This window comes from Phasianus colchicus, chromosome Z (assembly GCF_987193195.1).
Source record: "Phasianus colchicus chromosome Z, bPhaCol1.hap1.1, whole genome shotgun sequence".
Classification (NCBI taxonomy): domain Eukaryota; kingdom Metazoa; phylum Chordata; class Aves; order Galliformes; family Phasianidae; genus Phasianus; species Phasianus colchicus.
Window position 1 is genome coordinate 59,185,256 of NC_143476.1, and position 27,901 is coordinate 59,213,156.

At 39.6% G+C, this 27,901-nt stretch overlaps 1 protein-coding gene and 1 pseudogene across 4 annotated transcripts in view; one reads left to right on the top strand and one right to left on the bottom strand.

Annotated features, from left to right (window-relative positions):
- Nucleotides 1–1,866: 1,866 nt before the first annotated feature.
- On the bottom strand, nucleotides 1,867–3,866 carry LOC149913017 (uncharacterized; annotated as a pseudogene).
- A 9,687-nt stretch (nucleotides 3,867–13,553) lies between these two features.
- The window catches only part of BNC2 (basonuclin zinc finger protein 2), a 341,707-nt gene continuing 327,359 nt past the window's right edge, over nucleotides 13,554–27,901 (top strand). For 2 of the 4 annotated variants that reach the window (XM_031609950.2, XM_090132614.1), the window contains exon 1: nucleotides 14,484–15,478. In XM_031609950.2, the coding sequence (XP_031465810.1) occupies nucleotides 15,476–15,478 (3 nt within the window). In that variant the 5' untranslated portion in view covers nucleotides 14,484–15,475. Of the gene's footprint in view, nucleotides 13,793–14,104; nucleotides 14,449–14,483; nucleotides 15,479–27,901 lie in introns of those variants that run through there. The other 2 variants (XM_090132613.1, XM_090132612.1) reach the window with 2 other exon arrangements.

The window sequence follows — 27,901 nt, forward strand, 5'->3', positions numbered from 1 at the left end:
TGCCACTGTGTGTTGTTTGTTTGTGCTGTCCGTGCATCTTGAAATGTTTCATTCTTGAGGCTCTTTCTTAAAGAATACTGCAACCAATTCTATGTGGTAATCTAATTTTAAAAGTCAAATTTTCTATTGAATATCCAGTCCTGTCCACATGTGATGAATTAATTTATTCCATCACATCCGTAAGTACTTCAAGTGCTATGTAACTTTTGATGCCTTTACCTGAAAACTGTCTAATTATGCTGCTTGACTTTATTCTTATTTCCTATATAAACACTTCACTGCAAACATATTTTTCTACTCTGAACAGACAGTCCTGTAAATTCCTCTGATTTCTAGTTTTGGCTATGCTATGAAATGGATTCAGTGTATATCACACTGGAGATATCTCTTCCATCATACTGTAATTCACAGCAAGTATCTGAACAAAGATACAAGAAGACAAAAGGATCATTCTGCCCTTTGATCAGAAATTATTGCTTCCTGAAAATACAGTTCTGTTCTTCTTTTCTTAAAAGTCATATCCACAGTCTGGATATGACTTAAGTATCACATGTTAGTTCTGGGACAGCCAAATATCTTTACTGTGGTTAGTGCTCTGAAAGACAAGGCAAAAGACTTGAATTTGATTCCTTGATCTTTCCTACTAGACCAAAGAGTTACATTCATGCCTGTGTACTATCTTCAATCCATGGATCTCTGAGGATGCACAGCAGGAAGATGCTGAACTTAGGATCTTTTTAGAAAAAGGGTCTTGCATGAAATATCAAGAAAAAAGAATTGAAAAAAAAAAAAAAAATCCAAGCCTCAAATTTATGTTTTCTAAAATATTTACTGCTTTTACTAATGTTAAGCTCTATGTAACTTGGGTAGCTCTTAGAATCTAGTTTTCAAAGAAAAATGCACAAATCTTCACTTGTTTGTTGGAGTAGCTAAACAGCGGTCTGTTGGTAAGCCTGAAGTTGACGTGAACTGACAAGCTTTTCAGGACACAGGCTAATTCTGCAGTGGGTTTCCAGAGTCATGTAAACAGCATTTACTAGCATGGGTTCTGGCCTAATTGATAGCATCCCTAATGTTTTTGCAACTGAGATAGTGATCTTGGTACCAGCAGTGTCACAACTGCTTGAATAGCTGTGTCTGGAAACACCTGGCATTGCTCCTTGGAAAACAGGTATTTTGACAATGATAAAATTGAGCATAACTTCAGTGACAACTTCAGCGACAGAGTAGAGTATATTTTATATACTTAAAAATTATGGATAGCAATTGGCTGGAAAAAAGTTAATAAAATTCTATGGAGAGTGTTCAAATTGCTTTTGCTAAACTGAAAGCAAGTAATGGATCATTTCAAAGTAACTGACAACACACAGAAGGAAAAAATTAAAAATATACGGAGTAGTATTTTAGATCTTGTAGATCACAGCAATGAAGATAGTGATATGAAGTTAGAGTGAAATACAGAGTGAAACTAACTTATAATATTTGTATGATATTTTAGACAAAAAAGGCAAATATAAATTTGAGCTATTAAGAGCATTGTATATAAAGCACAGGATGTAATTCCTCTGCTGTCTATGGATCACATGAGTTTTCAGCTAGTGAACTACTTGCAAATCAGTCCAGTGAACTTGGTGATATCTGGGGTATGTGGAGGACCACTCGGGGAAGAGGAACAAGACTGGTAATAATTTTCAGAAATAAAACCTCTGAGGAATGCTTAAAGGAAAAGGTTTGGTTGGGTCTATGCGGGAGGCAGAAGGATATAACAAAAGTCTTCCAAAAATGAAAAGTATGCTGTGTGTTCTGTCTAGGACAGGGCAAGAAGGGATCAATTTATTTATAGAGAAAAAATATTTTGGTTAGCTATTATGAATATCTAGCACCTAGCAAGGGTAATGAATATAAACTGGAAGGCCTTCTATCCTTAGATTTCTGACCTTCAGCACCTTCCTCACTGACTGCAATTTGTGAACAAGTGGCTGCTGGGCTGAAGAAAGGGTCTTCTTTGCAAACTACAGTGTCCAGGTTTTATGAATTCAGAAGAACTTCTGACTTACTCCTCAAAATAGGTAAAGTACTGCTTCCATGGCTATTTTCAATAAATACCTTACCAGAGTACATTTCCATATTGTTTTGTCTGTTCAAAGTCTGCTTCTGAAACCAGCATTTTATACATTCTCCCAGTGAGAATTACATCTTTATCAGAAAGAGACAGAGAAACACAGTCCTGGGCATTACTGTCAACTTTGCATACTTGGTTTTTATGATATAATTTGTGTAACCATTAGCAGTCACCTTAAGCTGTTCATTAAATTTCTTAGGAAAGCTGAGTTGTCCTCTAGTATAAAACACCATGGTACATGTATAACTCTTTGAAGGCCTTCGAGTTCTCTTTATTCTACTTACAAAGTCAAGTTGCAGCCCTTAGTATGTTTCTTCACCTGCATGTAATCTTCCATGTCTCTTTAGCTCACAGGTGCTTGTTAATGCTGAAAGGCAGAACTCTCAGGAATATGCTTTAATCCCTTTATGTATGGAGCTGTACTTTACCATGCTTGCAAAATACAACAACAACAAAAAAGGATGTGGAACCTGCACTTGTATAGCTTGTACAGTATGCCTGTACACATGATTTAATATATAGGATAAGCTAATGCAGAAGTAATTGAACTGAGGACATTGCTAAGGTGCTCTCTTCTTAGGTCTCTTCTTGTGATGAATAAAAGTCCTAGGGATTAATAGATAAAATCATCCAAAGTCTGCAAGAAAAAATATCTGGAACATCCAAGATGTAAAGTTTGTTTCAATTTTAATGAAATATTTCTTGTATTTACTTTTTTTTCCTTTGTCCCTGATTTTCTTTATTCTTTTTTTTTTTTTTTTTTTGCCTAACTCATCTAGAGTTCATTCTGTTTGTCCTTGCTTTCTGCAAATTAGTCATCTTTTTATGAACTTAATCTGGTTCTTTAGGATGACATAAGATTGTTTTACAAAAGCTGCATTTTTTTTTAACATTATTTGTATTTTTTTTTAACTTTATGAGCCGAATAAACAAGTCTCTTCAGAAATGCAGAGGGTTTACATACAGAATTAGAAATCAGCATTTCATTTTTTTTCATGCTTATTTATACAAGATGATTTAGGAAAAGGCTTGATGTTCATGCTATTACTTAGCCAAGGTAAATTTTCTTGCTGGCCTTGCATTTTGTTTAGGCTTTCATGACGAGAAACAATACATTCTTGCTGGTATCTATTTTTCAGAAATACAGAAATCTTCACCAGTACTTCATTCCACAGAAATGGAAGAACTGATCTCTAAGTTCCATACATCTTTTAGCAATTCTTCTAAAGTAGGAGAACATCTATTAATAAACAGATCAGAATGACTAGGGATAAGTTCTTGTTATTGCAAAGCATATTGCAAAACAGAACTCAGAGTTTCATCTTCAAATTTGCTCCACTCATTTTTGTTGTTACCTTCATTTTTTCCATTCTGTGAAGAATCAATACCTTCCACTTTAATAGTTATACCCATCTCCTTGTGTATTTCTGCTTGTCTGTCTTGCTTTCCATCAGAAAGAACATCTGTAACATTGGCAAGTTCCTCTTCATCTTTGCACATCGCTATTAAAGTTGACGTCAACTGTCTGCAGGCGTTGATGGTCTTATCTCTACCCTCGCTATCAGCAGCAGAGAGGAATCTTAGGAAAACATCATCACATTCTATCCTGTTACTTGTTTCATTCATCTCTGCAGTCTGTTTTGCAAAGTAATGTAGGCAACATATCATTCTGACTGTGCTTCTCCTTGCTTGCGTCACACTGATTAGTTAAGGTTTATTCTGAATTGTTACTCTCTTCATCATATTTGAAAAGTCATGGCTGTCACATGGAGTGCCTGGTGACAGGAAAATGGGAAACATCACTCCCGTTTTTAAGCAAAGGGAGAAAGGAAAGACCCAATGAACTAGAGGCTGGTGAGCCTAATGCCTGACAAGATCATAAGATCATGGAACAGAACCTCCTGAAAGAGATATTAAGACACTTACAGGGTGAGGAAATGATCTGAAACAACCAGCATGGCTTAATGAAGCTTACTTTGTGCCTCACCAGGCTGGTGGCCTTCTGCAATGGAGTGACAGAGCAAATGAAGTCAACTACCTGGACTTCTGCAAAGCCTTTGATATGGTCCCACACAGCATTTTTATCTCTAAATTAGAGAGAGATGAATTTAAAGGCCCAACTATTCAGTGGGTAAATAACTGGTTGGATCATCAAAGCTGGAGAGTCATGGTCACTGGCTCTTTGTCCATGTGGAGACCAACAGCAAGTGATGTCCCAAAGGGACCTGTGTTGAGACCAGTGCTTTTCAACATCTTTATCAATGACACAGACAGTGAAATTGAGTGCAACATTGACAGTTTGCTGATGACACCAAGCTGAGTAGTGCTATCTATATGACAGAAAGGTGCCATCCAAAGGGATCTGAACAATCTTGAGAAGTGGGCCCACGTGAGATTCAACAAGTCCAAGTGCAAGGTGTTGGACTTGGGTCGAGGCAATCCCAGATATAAGTACTGACTGGGAGAAGATCTCGGGTGCCATGCTGCAGTAAACTTGGGTATTCTGATGGATGAGAAGCGTGACATGAGCCAGCAGTGTGTAAAGGTAGTTCAGCACTCTAGGCTCCATCAAAAGAGAAGTGGCCAGCAGAATGAGGGAGATGATTTTTCCCCTCTGCTCTTCTCTTGTAAGGCGACATCTGGGATACTGCATTCAGACCTGGGGCACACAACACAATAAAGATGTTGGAGCAGATCCATAGGACGGCCACTAAGATGATCAAAGGGCTGGAACACCTCTCTTATGAGGAAAAGTGGAAGGAGCTGGGCTTGCATAGCTTGGAGAAGGGATGGATCTGTAGAGACCTCATTGCAGCCTTCCAGTACTTGAAGGACGCTTGTAAGCAGGAAAAAGTGTGACTTCTGACACAGCTAATAATGACAGGACAAGGGGGGAATGGCTTTAAAGTAAAGAGGAGATTTAGGTTAGATGTTAGGAAAACTTCTTTACTCAGAGGATTGTGAGGCGCTGGAACAGGTTTCCTGATAATGCTGATTAAATGGGTAGCCTAAATCATTGGACTAGTCCTCATAATATTACTATACAGGGCTTTAAAAGTGAATAAAATTGTTTTGTATAAAGGAAATTCAGGGTGAAGTATTATGAGAGCTAGAAGTGGCCCATTATGAATTTGTTTTGATGCATCTCTGTTAGAAAATGACATATTCTTAGCTAGTTGCACTCCTGATAAATAGCATTTTCCTCTGGAGTCTGGAAAAATGTATCCACTGGTATGCTTCTACAACAGATTTCTGGAATAAATGCCTCCTAAAACTATACATGGAGGACCAGATGTCTGTGTGTTTCCTCAGCAGAAGTGTAGCACTTCAATTAAAGATCATGCTCCCTTTCATGTATAGGATTTTTTTTAGCCAGCCTTTTTAAGTTGAGATTTCAATTTGATCAACATCTCTTACAAAGCACAAAGCTATGTTTGTGTGCATGTTTGTCTTTAAAGGAACAAGAACACTAATAAATGAGGAAGTACGTTTTGTCTTTTAAGAGAAATAAGTGGAATGAGTTAGTGAATGCAGCTTCTTTTAAAAAATGTGGCTTGGATTGCATTTCAACCACTCTTTAAACTTTCAGAAGGAAAAAAAAATGGAGAGAAGAAAACGTATGTAAACCCCAACCTATTCTATATTATTAAGGACTGAAATAGAAAATAGCAATAATGGCAAGGAAGGCACAGACTATAAAGCTTGGATTTACCACCAAAAACCCACAACTTGCTTGTAATGGCATTGAACTGTTGATTACAAATAACTGCTGCTGACATCTTGATTTTGTAACACTGTCACGGTTCTTATCTCCTACCTTGTGGCATTTCTCCTTTATTAGTAATATATCTATTTTGCCATCGATGCCCAACCTTTTGGCTTGTCTGGGCCACACTGAGTGAAGAGGAATTGTCTTGGGCCACATACGCAAAGGTCACTCTGAAAGAAATACCTCCTATATCCATGGGAACTACAACTGACACAAAAAAACATAAGAACACTATTTGACAGAAAAAAATCTCGCCTACAGAGCATTATTTTTCCATACAGAAATATGCACCAGCAGAGGTAGCACATTGTCACTACTGCTGAAATGTACTACCTCCACTTCACTGTGTTCACACATCCACTGTCTGGTCTTCAGAAACATTTAGCAAGCATCAATGAATGCCAGTGAGTGCCATTTTTTTCTGCATGGTGAAATTCAGTGCCACACCTTTGCTTCATATGCCCTTCATGTCAGATATCATTCCCTCAGACTGCCCCTCTGCTGCCATCTGTCACACGGCATCAACATGTAAAGGAATATTGGTGGGAAAGTTCAGCCTCTACTGCCATACTGTCAACATCCACCTCCGACATTGTGGGCCAACACCATAAAATAGGATGCATTATTTTCAGAGCAGCCCTCATAAAATATATAATGTAGTTAATGTTTATAACAAAAACAAAAAGAAACAAACAAACAAAAACCTTATTTAAATCTTTTTCTTATAAAAAAACAGAGAACAAAAAATACTATACTATCCCACAAAACTAGTGGGATATGTGACCTTATTTTTGCTAAACTAGAGCATCAATCCCTGGTATGACAGCAGTAGCTGCAATTTTCAGTGAGTTCTCAAGGTGTTCATCAAAGACTTTGGATGAAATTTACTCCTCCTGTACTTCATCTTTGACAACAGTTGTTCACAAAGGTATGTATTGTCAAAAAGCAATTACACAAATAGGGTGTAATTGCTTTATTGTGAAGAGAGGATTGCTTTTCTCTGGTAAGACAGGGCTTACAAAAGTAAAGAGACATGATCCAATTTTTGAGTTGAATGCCTGACTGCAACTCTAAGAATGGGAGAAAGGATGATGTATTTACGTTGCCTGAAAATGGAGCTGCAAATATACCAAAAAAAGATGATTTTTTTCAGCAGTCTTGAAACATATTCTCAAATTCCTTTATCAGAATGGAAAGCACAGATGCATATTTTCTACTGTTCACAGGACTGTGTTTAGTCAGAGTATCAAAATGTAATTATCTACTGTCACTTAATTTGGCACTATTGCACCCTGTGCCCTGGTTTCAGTGTTTGTTTGCTACTGAGTGGTAGGTGCACTCCCAGACTGGGCCAGGCCACCTGGCAGGGCAGAGGCACAGCTGCCACCATGATGGCATGGGGCAGGGGGTGGCCACAGGGCAAACTGTGCTGCACTGCATGCAGCCTGTGGGCCTTGAGCCGGATATGCCTGTACTTTGCTACCAATGCAATACCTATTAATCAATAGTAACAAATCAGGCAGAAGAAACCTGACCTCATCACACTGACCTGTGGTACAAGGTTGCTGCCTTGGTCTTGGTCAAGTTTTAAAGTTGTTTTTCAGAGCAGGGTAGTTACTTCCATTACGTAGATTTTCTTCTGTCGTAACAATTATAATTCAGTCTTGAAGATTTTCAGAGCTAGAACAGATTAAATGATGGTGTCCTGATCATAAAGGCAATCATTTTTCAGAGCACTATTACCTATTATTTTATATATCACTGATATACAGACATTTTGCATATACACAGTGTATGGGTTTGCAGAATTCATATGCTAGAGGACACGCATGTGCACCAAGTATTCAGAAATAGATGGTGAGATAAGTGTTCAACATACAGAGGATAATTTTGTAAGTAGATACTCAGGAACCACAGACTCATTGACATTGTTAAAGAATACTCTCTGGACAGTATTAAACAAACTAGTTTCCTGCAGTCCTTCATGTGGTAAATTCCTATGTCTCCTCTTTAAAGCCACTGACTTGTCATCCTCATATAGTTCTGCTATAATTGAGGAAGGTATTTGGTAACAATCCACTAGAAGGTGGATTTCAGAAACTCTCCAATTTAAGGATATTTATGAATTAACTTTCAAAGTAGAAAAGTCACATTTTCTGTCCTTAAAATCAAATACAAGACTCTCCTGCCCTACAAAATAGAAACTCAAAAGCTAGAAGAGTTCTGAATGCTGAAAGAACCACATCTGAATTTGTCTGAAATGCTTCGAAGATTTAAAAAGTACTTTTCAGCCAGCAGTTTGTTATTTCCCTTTTACTCACTCCATATATATATTAATATATATATACATACATATACATGCACACAAAGAAATGGGGTCAATTTAGTATTATTAAATCAGAAAATACAACCTGGACTACCACAAATGTGGTGAGATTGGTCTAAGATCCAAGACCAGCTCTCTGGATGTGAAATTAGTATAACTGAAAGTGAGGCACCAAAAGGAGAGCAAGGAAGGAAACTCAGAGTTGTACCTTGATATCACTGTTAAGTTCAAACACTATTTCAGTTATGTTCCAGTGGAAGAATTCCATGAAATAAAAAATTACTTTTAGAAGGAAAGCAGCTTTTATACACTGTATTTTCATTTCCTATTCTTCAGTTTCCAGTTGTTAACTAATGCCTGTATTGAAGACTGTATGTTGTTTTTACAATTGCTCGTGATCACAATGTGTGGATGCTCTCAGGAAAGTATTTGTACTAAAATGCAGTGAGACAAGAACTTGGACTGTGAAGCTTAGAACCAAGCTCAAGTTCAAACAAGACTGATTGTGCTTTTGCAGTTGGGACAGCTGAATTCTCTGAATAAAGAGGACAAGATTTAAAAACTTAGATCATTGGAAAGAAGACAAATGTCAGGTTCTCAATTCTTCTGTCTTCTTTTCTTTCTCTTGATACAAAGATTAATGGCATTTTAATATCTGAAGCAATAATAAAAGAGAGAGAAGAAGAATGAAAAAGTTATGATACACGAGGAGTCGTTAATACACATTATTTAAAGCTAGTTTTAATGTTCTCTGGTGTATTCAGCTTAGTTTCTCCCATCTATTTCAAGTTTCCCTTCAAGCAACGTGTAAACAGAAGAAAAACCATTCTGCTAAAAGTGGCGAAATCTTAGCAGTCATCTTTCAAGACTGGACATGACATATTTTGTGTCTTGCCCTGCAGAACTACATTTGACACTTGTTGCTTTTAAGACATTGAGTCACCAATCAGTATCAGCTGTGACTGAGGCATTTTATTTGTTAGAACTCATTTGTGAAAACAAACTCAGTGCAAAAATGTTTGTTGTAAGATACGATAAAAGAAGCATCATCCCATTAGCAGTTAAAGCAGAAGACTAAAGCAGTTAAACTGGATTTAAAAAGAGAGTGAGAGAGAGAGAGAGACTTTCCCATCGTGCTTCCAAAAAATCTCTCCAAGGCAATCACTTTTGACTGGAATAGTATAATGAAAACAAATGGTAACACACTAAGAGAACTGCAAAACACTGAGATTCACTGGGGAAAAATACCCTCAAGTGTTATATGAGATAAGCTGAGACATGTTCCAGAATGCATATAGAACACTATGTGTGGTCTTTGACTAGCAATTACAAAGCTATAGTAAAAAAAAATGGACAGACAGAGATTGGAAGTCACAGCAGAGGAATAAGAAACTTCAATTTAGAGAAATCTTAAATGTCAAAGTGCGCACTCACTGAAGATGACTATAAAGCTGGCAAACAGATTGAAAATAGACATTTTGACTTTCTATACTATTTCAGGAAAGTCACTTTAACATTTTGCACCTTATTCTCTTCATCTCTAGTGTTTTAAACTGTTTTGGTTCTTTGTTCACGTTTAAAACCATCTAAAGCCCTTTACAAAAGCTGTTGGAGAGCTACAAAAAACGTCTGTATCTATATCTTTTCATATATCAGAGGAGTTGAGCTCAATTGAGCTCATAAAGTACTGGAAGCACATTTGTCTTTAAGAAAACCTGGTAATGCGTTTGGGAAAGTTTTGGATAAATCAAACTGTGTGGCTCCAACTTCTAAAAGAGAGCTAAAAGAGGTTGAATGCAGAGGATATTTTATCAAGAATAACAGTAAGTACAGTGGAGTAGAACAGAGCAGAACAGAATATGGATATCCTGCAAACAAACAAACAAACAAACCTTTTTTCATCTCCCAAAATCACCATCATGACAAGGAGGATCTAGCAATACTTCAAGTTTTATAAAAACTTGGAATCAACTTCGGTATTTTTATGCAAATTGGAAACACTTGACATTTCTTCATGAACTTCACAGTGATTTTTCCCAGCTGGTTAACAAACACGGGATAACATATATATATTTAGACATAAACGAACACTGTCACTAGAAATGTCTACACAATCACAATGTGAATTCAGACAGCTCATGTGATGAGTACACAGTATTGAAATCATATGATCATGTGCAGCTTCCTCCCTGCAAGATCTGTTCATGTCAAACACACAGAGTGGGTGATGTTCTCTAAATGAAAATGAGTGTCTGCATAATAAATGAAGCTTTTTTCCTAAGATTCCTACTTAATCTACTGTAGGTGCATTAAGGAATGTGATGAACGATATAGGAAAGAAAAACAGACTTACAGTTAAAGCAGATGAAAGACAGACTTACAGTTAAAGCAGATGAAGCAGTTACATTCTACACTGAAGAATTGTATTTTATCTTGCTCTGAGGTCCCACATTATCTTGGGCAACTCAGTTTAACCAAACTTTTTACAGTTTTTCTCCAGTTTTTCAAGCTGCAGTCTCAATAGTCCACAGCTAAGCGTAGGTGAAATACTCCAAAAGTAGTAAAAGCTTATCCTTGATGCATCACCTATATCAGGTCAAATGTCAAACTGTTGCTCTAAAATACTAGGAAGTTATAGTTTTCCAAGGAAAGAACTAGAGCCTAATCTAAATAAATGCAGATATTTTTTCCTAATTTATTTTTTTTTAAGGTTGAAGTTCTACCAAATCCAGCAGATCAACTAGCATGAAAACTCAAATAAAAAAGGTTTAAAAAGAAAGAAAAAAAAAAAAAAAAAAGACAGAAAAGGACAAATCTCTAATAAGGAGTAAGAGCCCACCATTTGTGTAAATCATGATATAAGCTATTCTACTTACTGCTATTCTACCCATTAATAGTCAGCCTAGAAATTACATCTAAATGTTGAGCATGTGTATGCATGCTACAGCCATATTTCTTAATAAAACGAATAGTCACATTAAGATTTCATAATGGCATTTACTGAAATCTACATTTTCTGTAAAAAATGTTCTTCCTCACATAGAAACACATAAAATGAAGACTGTGGCTAGATGTGCGTATCTTTATGGGGCACTGGTGTCTTATGTTCTACCTCCATTCTGCTTGTTGGATGCACTATGTGGACTGCACCTACAGGTATGCAGCAAGAACAGAATATTAATGTGAACCACACATTCATCAACAGGAAGGAAAATTAAGACTGCAGAGAAATACCATACTCCGGATACATCAAAATTTGGATGACTTATCCTTCCATTCCTTTCAAGCTGCAGTGCCTGCTCATACTGTATCTCAAATTTACATTTCAGTACTCCAATCTGGAAAGTCAAAATAAAAGAGAAGAGTATCTTTCAAAAACATTTTGTTCACGTTAATTAATCTCAGGTCAGTGAGAACTACTATAAGCACTATCATGTTCATTGCTGGTTTTGAAGGAAAACTACAGTGAAAAATTGTTTGCTGTATAGGATAGATATTGTTCATTAAGCTGAAATCATTAGTCATTGCTTTCTTCAGAAACAAACATCATTAGTCTAAAGAAGAAGGATAAGATTAGGCTTTGCTTATGCTTTACGAAACCCTACGCAAGATCTGCAAAATTTAGGATAATTAGACACTTGAAGAAATCACGAGGCAGATACAGCTTGGGTCTTTACACAGTCTTAAGAAATCTTAATTGAACTACAAGTTCATAATTTCTTGTAATACCTGTGGTGTTTGCTAAACTCGCAATAAACACAGCATTATAAAGTCTCTGAGCAGGTGGTACTTTAGGACACATACGTTAACAAGAGCTTCATCTTCCTAAGCTTATCTCAATATGCCACATGGAAAGTAAACCCAAAACTAAGAACTGACTGCAAATTTAAAATATGGTTTTGTCTATGTGGCCAAAAATGTGATTCTAAAGGATGCAAACTTTCTGGAAAGCTTGGTGCTTGCTCAGTCTGAAGTCTAATGATGATGTATATTCAAATGTCACCAGTTAGCTATTGTGCTGCTGAACCTTTGAGCAGAAATGTCTTATTCCACAGTGTTTATCCTGTAATCCCATACTGTCAGGCCAAGAATCAGAACTCCCAACAGCCAACTTGCCTCCAGCTATTTTACCTCTTCAGCAGCTTTCAAGAGGCTGTAATATACTGTCAATACAAAAGTCACTGTGGCTTATTGACAGGTAGAGGGAAAAAAAGGAAACTAGAAATTTAGAAAACTAGAATTATATATCAAGCAAGACAACAATCACTTCATGAGGTTTTATTAGTTTTTATACAAAAATACCTGAAAAATTTAAAACAGACAAGCAAGTAAACAAATTAGAAGGCAATTACATTTAATTGGTTCTTCATTTGAAATGTTAGGTCAGCGCTTAAATTTTTTAGTGTGTAGCATAGGTTATTATCACTATCATCTATAGGTTTAATGAATATAGGACTATCCTACCACAAGTCTTGCCTCAGTTAAAAATAATCTCACTTTTTCAAAGCTTGGGAAGCTTGCTTTATATTTAATTGTATGGCTGTCTACGTACCACAAGCCATTTCTTGAGTAAAGCTGTGACTCTTTCAAGCCTTGACTCACTTCTGTGCAAGTCCATAGTAAAGATGAGCACATTGATGGGCACCGCACCCTGTTACTGTGGCAGAGACCGTGCCTTTGTAAAGTTCACAGCATTTTAATACGCATCAAGCTGTTTTGGACCCTTCAAGTGCGAAGACAGACATGTGAACCTGTGCGGGCTCCCACCACTAGGGGGCTGTGTGAACACGGTGTTCTGGCGAGTTCTTGGCCCTCGCTGGTTCAAAAGGGCAAACCTAAACGCACTAAACTGTGACTCTGAAATTATTCGGTTCCACTTCTCTCTCCCCTGACAGAAAATGCGTCAAGTCATGGCTAAGCCAGCCCTGCGATTTTTTTTTTTTTTTTTTTTTTTTTTAGAATGACCATACATTGCTCACAATTTTACTTGGTCACAAGTACTTCTTAAAAAAAAAAAAAAAAAAAAAAGTAATAAAAATCCTTTTGAGTCATTGTTTGAGCTCTCTGCAGATGAAGGATCAAAACTAATCCCGGAGTTGGACACAAGTTGGTATGCACTGCACCTGATGTTCCCTGGTAAAACCCAGGGAACAGACAGAGCTTTCCATAGGAACAGAGAGATAAGCGCGAGGTTGTCATGAAAACCCAGCTCAGGTGGCAACCCGGTCAGTCACTCTTCGTCCCCGGGGCGGCCGCAGGAAAGGCACACGCAGCACCGACAGCAGCGCGGGCTGCAGCCCTCCAAACTCGGCCGCTCGCAAGGCGTGCCAGGCGCGGCACGCGAGGGCCGTACGGCCGCGGGCCACCGCCGGGGAGGAACGCGGAGAGCGCCGCGCAGCACGGCCTGCCCCGCACACCTGCCCCGTCTCCTCGGGCTCCGCGGTGCCTGCGGGATCCGCGACGCCACAGACACGGGGAGGTCGGGAGGCAGAACGTCCCAGCAGCCACGCGGTATCTCGGCGCCGTCTAGCCACGCGGACGTGCTTCCACCTGAAGAACGTCCTACGTCTCCGTCGTAAGAACCAGTCCTAGCTTTGCGCTAACGCGGACCGGAGGAAGGACGGCGCGCGGCCCCCGCGGGGGGGTGACGCGAGGGACGGCCGCGGCGCCTCGTCCCCCAGACCCGCGCGCCACGCGCGCCGTCCTCCCGCCGCCCCCCTCGCCCGGCCTCCCGCGCGGCGCAACGCCTCCCAGCCGCCCCGAGAGCGGGGCCACGCGGCAGCGCCGCGGCCGTGACCGCGGGAGGCCGCCGGGAGGGGCCGCGGCACCCCAGCGGCCGGGCGGAAGGCGGGCGGCGCGCGGCGGGCGGTGCGTGTGCGGCGGCTGCGCTCCCGCCCCCCCCACCCCGTGCGCGCGCGGCGGCCGTTATGTGCCGGCGCGCCCAGTGCCGCAGCACCCGCGCTCCCCCGGCGCGGCCGGGGCAGGGTTTCGCTCGGCTTGGCTCCGTGTCACACACAGATGTGACTCTTGTCTGTTCCCTGCGAATGTACAACCGTGACGGCTCACCTCCTCCCGCCTCCCTTCTCCCTCCACCCGCCTCCCCCCCCACCCCAGGCACGAAAAAAAAAAAAAAAAAAAAAAAACCACCACCCTTTGACAAAAATCTCCTCAGATCCCACACCGAGCAGCAGCGGCCGCCGCAGCAGAGCCCGGGAGCGGATGGAGCAATGGGTGGGGAGCGGGAACCCGGCGCCGCCAGCCCCAACTTTCCCCCTGCCTAACTTTTCGCTTCCCTTCTAACGCTCCGCGCGGCTCTCCCTCTCTTCCCCTCCGCCGGGCTCGGGTGCCTCTCCTCGCCGCTCCCCGCTCGCTCGGAGCTCACGAGGAAGCGGCGAAGCGGCGGGCGGCAGCGCGGCCGGGACGAGCGGGCAGCGGAGCGGGAAGGCAGGGCGGGAGGGGAGGGGAGGAGAGGAGAAGGGAGGGGGCGGCCGGTCCGCACTGCCGCGTTCGCCGCGAAGTTGGCGGCGGGCGCCGGGCGCGTTTGACAGCTGGGCGCGGGCGGGCTTCGTGGCCCCGGCTGGCACGGAAAGTTCGGAGGGGAGGAGGCGGCGAGGGGGCTGCTTCCCCCGCCGCGCTCTCCCCTGCCTCCCGCTCCGCCGCCCTTGCCCGGGAGCAATAAAAAGCGGCGCGGGGGTTCCGCTGCCCTCGCGGCCCCTCTCGCAGCCTCCCCCGCCGCCTCCCCTTTCCTCTTCCCCGGCCCGACGGCCCAACGACAACAAACCAACCTGTGGAGGCTCTGACCCGGACCTGGGTCCCTCCTCCCATCACTTCCAGCTCTCCGCTGGAAAGCTTTCCCCTCTCTCTGCCTCTCTGCCGCTCGGGCTGAACTTTTGGGGGCTGAAGTTTTGGAAGAGTCCGAAGGAGAGGGAAAGGGACTCTCATTTCTGCTGTTCTTTTTTTTTTTTTTTTTTTTTTGGGGGGGGGGGGGAGGGAGGAGCGGAAAAAACAAAAACAACAACAACAAAACCCTCTCGTTTTTGTTTTTGAAACCTCGCTATATTTTTTTAGTCCAAACCACCTGAAGGTGTGAGGGTGAGGGACAGAGAGGAAAGCGGGGAGGACGAAGGGGAGGAAGGAGAGACGGAGAGAGGGAGAGTGGAGAGGCGCTGAGAGTCCCGAGGCAGCTGGAAGGGTGCAGGCACTGCCGCTGAGAGGAGATCGAGAGACAGGGGGTGCACTTGACAACCAGCATGCAGAGATGGTAAGAAGTTTCCAGCAGCCTTTTCGTTTTCATTCTAGCCTTTGCTTTGGTTTGATGTGATGAATCAATGGTGCAGCAAACACCAGCAGCCCGGCTCGCGGTCCGCTGTGTTTCACTCCACACAAACCAGCGGCCGGGCAGCGAGGGAGGAGGGGGTAATAAATAAATAAGTCAGCCCAGTGCTGCGTGGATTGGGGGAGAAAATGACTTAGAGGCTGTGCTAAACTTCCAGAGAGTTTGGGGGGTTGCAATGGGATGGCCACATGCTTCTTACCGCCTCCTTCTCCCCGCTGAAGGCACGGGGATAGTTTTTTGTTTTTTTTGTTTGTTTGTTTGGTTGGTTGTTTTTTTTTTTTTTTTTAACGTGTCTGTGAAGGGAGGGAGAGTGAAGGTGGAAAGGGGCTGAGTGGGGCGTGCGGTGCTCTGATCCTTTCCGGACACCACCTTCTGCTCGGAAACGAGCGGGGTTTTGTTGATAGCGGAAAGGTAACCCCCGAGAGCGGGGGAAGGAGCCGCGCGTTGGCGTGCGAAGCATCGCCCGGGGCAGGAGGCAGAGGCGCGACCCCCCTCCCCGCAGCCTTTGTTGTGCATGAGCCCGCAGCGCGCCGCTCCGTCCCCGCGCCCGCTGCCGAGGGAGGGGACAGCCCTAGCCCAACTTCCCCCAAGTTTTAGTGCGTGCTTCGCGTGCTGTGCAAATGCACCTCTGGGTTTTTGCAAAGGAGGGCTGGGGCTTCCGCGGCCTCGTGGTTTAAAAATAAAAAAGGCGAAATGACTGGGGACCTCGTTTGGCTGGAGTCCTCTCATCTGGGCTTTGATGTGAAGATAGGTTAAACAGCTGCGAAGAGCAAACACGTCTAAAGAGCCGTGACTCCTCTGACGTGCGTAGTGATAACCGCTCGTACGAGCAAGTGGACCGACCTCGGCGGGTGATGAGCGGTGCTCAGCCCGCACTCAGCGGAGTGGTGCGTTTCCAATTGCTGCTGGATTACTTCCCTGCTTCAGTCAGCGTCTGTCACCTCACTCCGGGGATGTTACGTATTTGCCTTGTGTGTCTCTCGCATGTGCGTCTGCTTGTGCGCACGCACACAACCTTACACGTACAGAATAATATACATATATATGTATGTATCGTGTCTACATACATACGTGCATGTATACATGGCAGTCAGACTCTAGATACAGCATATGCCTCTGTGTGAATGGAGAGCTTGAGATGCAGGGTTTTGTATTTTTCCCTTCTCTCCCTGACATGACATGTCTTGTTTCAGTGATCAAAGCCTCAATTGGAGTGTAGGAGATGCAACTGTCAAATGTAGGCAACAATAAGGAAAAAAAAAAAAAAAGAAAAAGAAAAAAAAGGGAGGGGGAAAAAGCAGCATGTGCCCAGGACTGTGGTTACAGTAACGCTGACAGAAATTAAAGTGGTTTTGAAAGCAGCATGCGATTTATGATGGTTCCCATTTACCCTAGAGTCAAGCTGTTGTAAAATTGATGCACAAAAGACATCATGTAATAATCCGGTGTACCCAGGATTAAAGTGGCAACGAGTGTCTTTTTGTGTGTGTGTCTGGCCAACAGTCAAAATGGTTTGAAGCAATTTTTAAGTAAGAAATCAAAGCAGAATATTACGTATTTCTTTTCTTAACCCGTGTGTTAGCCGTGCATGTTGGAATATTTTTAGGTGGAAGTGGACTTTTCTTTCTCGTTATCTTCCATTTCGCCTCTCCATATGACCCATCTTCAGAGACAGGAATTTTAAAATGGGGTAGCATTTTTGTCATACGTTCAGAGCACAAATGCTCACAGTGTAATTACTGAGTTCATTTCAGACAGTAATATTTTATAAGCCCAATCAGCAGATCTGTGCAAGAATACAAAGTTCTTGTAAAAGTATGTGGAACGTTCCATGCCCTTAAAAATTGAAGGAATTTTTAATCTGAAATTTAATGGGGCATATGAGCTGTCTGATACGCTGCAGTTTCATTTTAAGCTGTCCGGTATTAATGAACCATCCAGCTGTGTATATGTTCTGCCTTAAGTTCCTAAATCATGTGAATTAAAATATATATATATATATATTTATTTCACTAAATATTTCAAGTAGTCCATCTTTACACGATGCAGATGCAAGAAAATCTCAATGTAAATTATACACTAATTATATAGTAAACTCCTTGTAAAACTTGGGAATGTGAAAGTGTTCCTGAAACACGTACATCTTATACGTATATTATGAAAGGCTTGCCTCGGTACATTATTTTGTAAAAACGCAACACAGGCGTTTTAGGGGAGCAAACTGTGCAGGCCTCTATATTTAAAAACAGTGTATTTTTATTATTGAGGTGTATGTGATTACATTAAGCAAAGCAAAGGTACAGACAAAAGCAGAGTTGGCGATTTCTGTATTAAAATGTAAGTGTTACAGTTTGAATTTTCTAGTGAGTTTCTGAGTTCAGTGCTTTACATAACATTTTGTCCTAATCTTGCTTGCTGTCAGAGATGTTTCATGGTTGTGCAATTGCTGCAGTCAAGAATGCCAATTTGCATTCCAGGAGTGTCATTTGATTACTTTTATCTGCACAGCTCGAAGACCAACCCAGACCTCTCATTTCATCTTGCCATGTCACGAGTCAGTGCTGTGTCGTCTTTTAAAAAATCTCCGTGATTTAGACAAGAAAGAAAAGTACTTTCATGTTGCAGCCGCAGTCCCCTGCTAACTTGTCAGCAGCAGGATATGATTCACTTGGGCCCAGAAGAGTGGTACAGAGATGAGGGTTAGGCAGTTCAATAAGCCCATGGACAGGTAGTGTGTGACGTCCCAAGAGAGCTTAAGTTAATGAAGAACAGGTCTGCTTAGTTCTTCACACTCTGACCTGGTGCTGTCCCCACAGTTTTCTCATTTGATCTTTCCCAGCAAATTGATCTTTTCTAGTACTTTTTTGCCTTCCAAGTTAGTCCTTGTGGGACTGAAATTAGCAGAGCAACTTAAGTTGGATAATACAGCTGTTCAGAGAAGAAGAAATTGGACACTAGCTCATAAAGGGGGAAGGGGGGATGTAAGCTATTCTTTCTGTTGTTAGCTGAGTTTTCCTTTTCTTTCTTTCTTTCTTTTTTGTTCTTTCTTTCTTTCTTCCAGCTTTATTTTAGAAAACTTAACAATAGCCAATAGCCACATTACTTTGGAAGTTTGCTTTCTCTCTTATTTATAGTCTGTATGGATGGTCCATTGCACACCGCATTAAATGTGTATCCTTTAAAGAAAACAAACATGCTTGTAGCATAGGCTGCAGGTTTGTTTTGATATTTGTCAGTTAAACTTGCTTGTTAGAAATGATTTGCTCGTCTGTAATGAGGCTTTTACAGTTGTCGTAAGACATTTTAAATATCAATTGCACATGCCAACTGCATTATTTATAGCCTGCTAAATAACTGTAATTCCATAGTATCCAATACTGAAATGCAGTGAAGATTAAACAATAAAAGCCATTACAAATGGTATGTGTAAATATTATGGTAGGTGAGAATACAGTCAGAAAATTACCACTGGCATTACTGGTTTTCTGAAAAAGCAGCATATACAAACATATTGGTTTTAAACCAAGGCTCTCTGTATTTGAAATCTGAGTTCTAAAATGGAAATACGGTATTACCTATCACATTAATTTGCATATAGTAGTTGAAAAGCGGAGTGGAGGTGTGTTTGGGTGTGTGTGTGCACACGTGCACATGTATGTGTGTATTTAAATACACACATGGCTAGCTTGTCAAACAGTGTAAGACTTCAAACTAGAGTTTTGTAAATAGCTTATGTTGGAAATGATTAAGGGGTTCTTTATTATGCTGCACACCAATAAGCAGTATTTAACATTGTATCTCACAGCAGATGTTCTCACATATTATCCATGTCCTTTCAAGCTGTAGAATTGGAAACGCTGCTGAATGAAAACAAGAACACTTACTATGTATGGGAAATACTGCTCTCTCTTTCCTTCAGTATTGCTTTTGAAAATGGGAAGGAAATGTAAAGGATCATTGGTCAGTTAAGCTCCTCTGCAGAGCTAGAGGGAGCTTCACAATTTTATTAGACATGTCTAAAGTTTTTAAAAAAAAAAAAAAAAAAAAAAGAAGTAGAAAAATACTCTGAATTAGGGGGTGCTGATTGCTAACTTTTTTCAGAGCCAGTGATGTACCTTTTAGAGTTGGAGGTGACTGTGTTCTATGTTATATGTGCATGTGTGTTAGTGAGACTTATGGCTGACTACAGATGTCATCAATTTCAAACAAAAGAATAAATACTGACAGCAAAGTAATTACAGTAAAAGAAATCCATGTAAAACAATGGATTCTTTACTGAAATGGAATCTATATTTTTTCCTCAAAATGGGAGTTTCTGTCAGAGTTCCTTTTTCCTTTGCATATCAAGCATGATCAAAAAACATTGGAGACCTTTATTCGCTGTGTATTTTTTTATTGAAGGAGCCCTAAGTCTTGGTCTGCAAGTTTGCATGGGGCTTTTGTTTTAATGTAACCTATCAGTATGTGTTGGGGAAAAATTGTCCGTATCTGGACATACAAAAAGTTCCCCATAAAACATAAAACAAATAGAGCATGTCTGTCATTTTGGAAATGTGTATTGCTTCTCAATGTAGAAATTTGTACTTAATTTAGAGAAATAGCATTTAATATGGCTTAATAAAAAGCATCTGTTTAAACCTTGTATTCTCTGTCAGTTTCATCCCACCTAAATTCTGACATATTTGTTCCAAAAATGCATTGATCATAATTGCTGCTTAATAGTTATATGGCAGCTTTTACAAGCATTACTTTGGACAAACTTATTTACCATTTAAGTAAATGGTAAAATCCAGTGAGATAAACGACTAGATTTGTCTCCTTTATCTCTTACACAGTAACTCTCATTATGTGCCTTGCTAGTAAAAGCCTTTATTTGTAGATTATTAGAATCTTAGTACACTCAGGAGCTCTGTTGTAATTTAATGTAGTTGTTCAAAGAGGTTCTGTGATTTTAGAATCATTTCATAGTGCTCTTACCACATGTTATAAATATGCATATTTTATACTCCAGATACACATGCAAATAGAATTTATCCTATTCCAGGTAAATCAAAGTTGTTGAGGGAGGATTTTTTTCATCTGCAGAGTCTTTTTCTGTACTTTCTCTTGGAATATTTTATGTGAAAAGCACAAATTTAGATAACTTTGGGAATCAGATTTGTTTTTTTGTTACTGTAGAGAGTTCTTTATGTTTTTTAAAAAACTTTTTTTTTTTTTTTTTTTTTTGTGGAATTAAAACATCCCTCTATTTAATTAGATTTTTATAGAAAATTAAAAAGACCTACATAAACTTTAAAAATATGTTGTCCACTGTGATTATTTTTCCTTATAAAAAATGTTTGCTGTGAATCACAAACAAAAAGAAATCAAAATACCATAAAGCAATGACTGAAAAGTTTATAAGTCACCATCATCTGGTGCACTGTCTGGAAGCTCAGCTGTGTTTTTGCAGTGTGTTACAATTGGTTGCGTCTACAGTTCTGCTGCATATAAAACTTAATAAAGCAGGCCTGTTAGAATTCTTCGGCTATGGGGAGCATTTCAGACAGTATGCAAAGCATATTATGAACTGTTATCAGCTGTAAATGAAACTGAGTGCATGTACAAAAGCTATCATGCTGTCAGCTGGAATCACACTGAATTAGTGTTGCAACTTTATCATATTTGTCAAATATGCATTATTTTGAAACTTGTGATTTGAGCTTTTAGTCAGTGCTTTCTAACATTCAATACAAAGATGTAACAGCAAACAAAAAACATTTTTCCCTTATTGTGACCTGACATTTGCCAAAGTGCCCCATGCTGAAATTTCTTTTCAGTATCTTTTTTTCTTCCAAAGCCAGACATGTACCCAGACACAAAAGCCTCTGTGTATAGCAAGCTGTTTTAAATATTGTGACTCGACGATGTGCTGTCCTTTCTCTGCTTGAGCCAAGGATCTCTGCTCAGTGTCTGTGGATTACCAAGTCCCTTCTTTATTGTACCTCTTGTCAGCTATTCCTATTCATTTAACCTTTCATTAGTGTCTGTGCAGCTTCACTGTCTGGAAAGGCAAGAAAAAACCTAAAGGCCTACTGTCACAGTTATTAGATTTCTCGGTTACATCCCAGCAACCATAAAGGAGTAAGAGTCAACACTATTGTCATGCATGCTGCTGTCCTGGGGAGCAACTCTTCTGTGCATGTCAAGGACATGTGCCACATGTTGATAATGCATCCCAGGGATAAATGCACGACATGGGGGATAAACCAAGGCTGGCACTAATGAGCTTTGTAGGAGTTATTGCAAAGACAAACAGTTGTGAAGGAATTTTGCTTAAAACGCTGAAGAGATGGACTTGCATTAAGTGTTGCCAAGGCTTGCTTGTGAGGTTCTTGTCAATCATGTTAGTTTCCTTTAAGTTCCATTTTCAAGGGAAAAAGTGTTTTCTGTGGCTACAAAATGTATTGTTTTTCTTTTTTCTTAAGCAAACAGGATAAAAAGTGTACTCAAAATAGTACTCAATAATACAATCTATGACTTTTATTTTTCTTTTTTGTCATTTTTGATCAAAACCTGCAATCAATGCAAATTACTTGAAAAGCAATCTAAGAATATGAATTGAAGTGTATTTTGAAGTGTTACTTTAAGGAAAGCTTTGAATACACTATAAGTGTTGTAAAAGCGTTGACGTGGATTTGATGAAGGCATAAATTTGAACCTACGTGAGTACATCTAAGTAGTTTCATCTATGTTTGCCACTCTAAACAGTACGAATAACCAAAATTAGTAATTATGAGACTGTTCCCTCATCCACTGAGGTGTATCTTCCACTTAGTCCAGTGTGATATTTGTATATATTTTGCTTCCAAAGTTCCTGTGTGGCCCATCATACAGACAGTATTAACTACATCCAACTGAACTCTGAGCTTTCAGTTTTTACAATAGTAAAAAAAATGCATGCTTTTCCCTGACCTATCTTACCATATCCAGATCACATTTTTGTAAGTAATGTTGTAAGAATAAGATATGCAATTTTGTTTGACTTGCATAAGGAGATTTTAGTCAAAACAAAATTAGACCTACAGATTAATTATGACTGAATTGTGCCCATCAGTTTTCTGTAAGGCATAAGACTCTAATCCCAACGTAAAAAGTGGGAATAAAGCCACAAAAATCAGCTGAGTTTCAGCTATTTAAAGCTGTTGAATACAAGTCTCCTTTGCGCTTTCCATGTGGCATCCTAAGAGGTCTTTAAAGATGATAAATCTAGTGGGCTACAGAAAAATTCTTACGACTTCTTTTGATTAACTTCTTCATGAAGTGTCAGTAATCATAATTTATTGGTAAAGATGCTGAGCTTTTTATTTTTTTCTTGATTAATTCTGGTATGAAAGAGGCGAAGAGTGGCTGCACCTTTTACTTTAGTTGAGCACTGATGGCTAAGTTACCTCCAGTGTAGTAGCTGAAAGCAGCAACAAGTTCCTCCAAAGGAAATTGCATTTGAAAGAAAATTCAGTAAAAAAAAAATTATTCTTCTTGTTCAGACCCTGGAAACATTTGTACCTCTGATACTGAATTCCAGTTTCCTCTGATTAAAAGAGAAGCTGTTGTATTTTGTGATTTAAATTAGAAAAATATTTAAACGGAACAAAATATTCAGACATGAGCTGGAACAAATGCACTAGTGCCTACTCCATTTAAAACATCCTTTCGTTATTAGACTGGTATTAGCTTTGATGAATCTAAAACTTACTACATGGTTCCCAAATCAAAGATGAAAGGGCCAGTTAGGAATCAAATAAATTTTCCTGTTGAAATGTAGCATTTGACATTTAGAAAGATGTGCTCAGCATGATGAACCACTTCTCCTTATGGAAACTTGCCTGGTGATTTTTGCACTAAAACTACTTTGAAATTGAATCAAACTCTAATAAATGTGAGGTAAATTAACTTGGAAGTCCTGATTAGTGCCATTTTGAGCTAAGGGAAATATATTCCTGAAAGCTCTCCCCTCCTCCCGCCTCTGTTTTATTGTTAATACATGCCAATTTTCATTGCTAAGTAATTATGTTTGTTCTTTTGATAGACTTACTAGTCTAAATCCATTGTGTTTGTGTGGCAGTCCTAGTTTTATTAATGAAAGATTTTGTTATTCACCTTACTGTGAAAGCAGTTGGTACTGGTCAAAGAGCCTTATACTCCATCTATACTCTCTTTCAAAGACTTGTCACTATTCTGTAAAGTAATTTACAGTGTACAGTACAGTTTGGCATTGCTGTTATACTGATCTGATGCCAATTACATGTTTCTAAAAAGCTACTTGTAATACTTTCCGTAGTGATGGTCTGCACAGAATCGTAGGGAGCAGCACTGGAAATTTTTGCTGAAAATGCTAAAAATTAGTGATAAATAAAAAAAAAAAGAGTAAATATTAGTAAAAACTTATAACTTTCTTCTGATACTCTGGCAGGCCATGTCATATTTCAGTTATCAGATATATTTCGGGTTGACTTTTTGAAGATACCTTGCTTCTGATCTCCTGTGCAATATGCCTGGTCAAAATAAATGACACTATGAAGCAGCTGAATAAGTGATTAAATATGGTATTTAGAGAGGCTGAGGAATTTATATTCTTCAGTACACAAACTGGCATTTAGATTTTTTCTATACTTAGGTGCAAATATTAAAAAGTAATGTATGACATTGCATAAGAAATGTAACTAAAAGCTTCTGAGGGATTTTAAGTCTAAGCTGATTTACCATCCACATGGTAAGAGAGCTAGCAAAAAAAAAAAAAAAAAAAAAAAAAAGGAGGTGTAGATAGCAATAGCAGGTAAGTGATGTATGATTAAAATATTTTGACTTCTATGTTGCTCTTCTTTATTAGCTTTTAATTTCAGAAAGTAAGTTAGGAACTTGTCGATTTCCTACTAATCATGAGTAACTTGCACTTCTTACATATCAGTGATGAATCTCACCAGATATATTTACATGATTTATTATTTCAGTTAATTATTTCGTAAGCAGGAAGTTGTTCAGCTGTTGAGTGGACTCTCCTCTGAAAGCAAATATGCATCCCCTTTTGTCACTTTTTTTTGAATGCTTCTCACAGCATGACAGCGACAAGAATGGAAGTGAGCTACTTATGAATCTTCATAGTGATGTGGGGATCAGAAAGTAGCAAGAAGCATATCATAATCTCCTGCTAACTGATAATTTTCATGAATTAATTTCAGGAGTTTGTTTCACGACTTTCATTAATGGAACGGTCGTGTAGCTCTAGTCACCATAGCAGGGCAAGAGGCAACTCTGCACACCTTTCCAATCTCTCGTATTATCTGCATATGCAGTTTTGTAGCCCTCTGGCTATTAAATGGTTCACAGGTGTGGCCGGTAGGATGGGATAAGTTTTGCATAATTTGTCTTCTATAAAAAATGTTCAGCAGTCACTTGGCAATATGGAGAATTTGTGAGTATGTTAGATAAAACTCTGAAGTATGCAGGGAGTTACTGTCTTTCCATTGTCAAATACTGAGTGTCAAAATTCACTCTTCCCATGCAGTAATTGCCAGACTTTTGAAGGATCTAGCCACAGGATGTTGAATTGTTGCAACAGAGAAACTACATGAGTGGTGAAATCAAAAGAACTATTCTTGTTCTCACCGTTACGGATTTAAGCCTTGGTTGTGGATGCAATGCAATACAACTGTCCACCTTCAAAATTCAGTTTGAAATGTAGTCTGTTTTAAGGATTATTATTGCTCTTGTGATAAGTTTACAATAAACCAACATAAATTTAGGCTTTAGCAAACTATGCATGTTCCTTATGACTCACATGTTGCAAGAATTATTTTAATTTAACATGCCTTTTCTTTTTAAAAATATTAGTGGCATATCTGGCAAGATCTACAGATGTAGTGGAAGTTCAGAATTTTTGCTGCAGCTTTTCTGAAGGATGTGTGCTTGCCTGTGTGTCTGTCTATATGCATGTAGGTGTGCAATATATTATTCTGTATACATACACAGTATGTTATTGCACACATTTATATAAATGATATAAATATGCATGTATAAAAAACAGACAGACATGCATACACTCATAGTACATATATACATGCATACAAATAAACATACATTTTGTCCAGAAGATTTTATGGAAAGCTACTTACGTTATCAGGAAAGCTTTCAGGACAGTTCTGGTTCTTGACTACATGTAAGAAATAAATGAATCTTAACAGATATCTGTGAAAATAAGTGCATTTCTAGAAGGGAATCCAAATATTTTATCTCTCTTTATCTTAGGAGAGATAGGAAATTTTAGGAAATATTGGTCTCCTCTCCTCTCCTCTCCTCTCCTCTCCTCTCCTCTCCTCTCCTCTCCTCTCCTCTCCTCTCCTCTCCTCTCCTCTCCTCTCCTCTCCTCTCCTCTCCTCTCCTCTCCTCTCCTCTCCTCTCCTCTCCTCTCCTCTCCTCTCCCTTCTCTTCCTCTCCCCTCCTCTTCTCTTTCTGTCTCTTCTCTTTTTAGAATTTTGATGACTTCCACTTACGAACACTGTATTTTGTAAAAGGCATGACACTATCCCTTTTGGCATACATTCTACAAGAATGACCAAAAATGGGCTGGCCTTTCACTGGCTTGCATAAGAGGATCTTCATTTATCTTGGGTTCTATTGCCATTATAATGTACATTGAAATATATTGTGATCATATTATCATGGGAATGTTTGCACAATGTGCAGGCTTAGTTAATTATCACTGTATTATAAGAAGTATCTGTATTTTCTGTGAACAAGCTTTAGGTCTGTGAAGATTTGAGTAACTTGCTATTCCTAATTCCTCTTGGGAACGTAGCTATTTCTAGCTGAGGCTTATCATTAAATAATAGAAATAGGCGTTGGCAAAATGCCATGCCAGGATTGAAGGAAGCATAGAAAAAGTTCAGAAATCAGATGATAGTTAATGGAATCTCAGTTCACTTGGTATCATAGAAAACTTGACTTAATACCATATATGTAATTGTAATGTCTTTGGTCAGTGAGCTAAGTATGCAGAATGGTTGAGTCCTGTGAACAGATACAGACCTGTTCTTCTGTTCTGTTTCAGGCAAAGTAGAACTAGATGGTTTAATTGGAAGTACTGGGTGCCTTGTTAGAGGGTTTGCACTGCACTCACTGTTGGCTTTAGGTAGTTAAAATCTCTCAGTAAACTAGGGTATTGAAATTTCATCCAAGGATGCCAGGAAAATGTGTTACAAACTTGAATCATAGGACAAAGTCAGAAAGCATTCTTGGACTTTCTCAATTAGAAACATGGGATGTGTGTGGCAGTTCAGCATAGAGAGTGAAGGAACTTCATGAGCAGTTTATTTAAAATGAGCTTATGGAAGGGGTTTTTCTCTCATCAAAGCAGTCAGTGGCAGCTTTCACACTGATTTCAAAAAAAACGTTGGACGTTATAAATTCCTAATTCTTGTGATACTGTTACTGCAAGGTAAACTCTACTAGGAATTTGTAGCTTGTCACATTGATGTTGGCTGTCCTGGCTGATGGGGAAAACTACATCACATGAGCTGCAAGGTGGCTGATGCACTGTGAATCTGCCTTCTGGTCACCTGACTATTTCTTCTTTGTGTAGCTGTCTTTTAAAAGTCCATGGGCACTTGCCTTAGGATTTCATGGACTTAGCCCCTAGTTTTTAGAACAGAGCTGGAGAATGCCTAGGGAGTAGTATTAACACTGGGAATTTAAATCATAAATATTCAAGACTTTTTTTTAAAATGTCTTATGCTTAAGACAGTCACTCCATGAATAGTATCTGACTCATTATGGTAGTTGTCCAAAACCTCATGGAACTGAAAGAAAAAAAAAAAGTTGGAAAAGAAATTCAGTATTTCTTCTGAAGTTATGAGACTGGTAAGAAGTGAAAAAGGGAGGCAATTTTATTTCAACTGATAGTTTCATAGATTAAAAAAAAATATCACTGAACAGAAAGTCAATGTGTGGTCTGCGTGGTATTATCTGCTGTAGCATGTAGTCATAAGTTGATTGTGAAGGGGGAAAATGTGGATGATAATGTACTTCTGTGGTGCATTGTAATATTTTCAAAGTACAAGTCTGTGAATAAACTTGATGTGGATAATGACTGCCATGCACACCTACAGCCCTGTATGACTATTTGTTGTTCTGATGTTGATTGTTACACTGGAGTGCATGGAATTACAGTACCTACATATTTATTCATGCCTTTTGCATGTAGAATCAGAGCCCAAAGTATGCAATATGAAATCTTTGCTTTATGTACAGCTAGTTTACTAACCGTTGTATCTTGATGTGTGAGGAAGATTAAGATAAGCAGGAGTCTAGTTT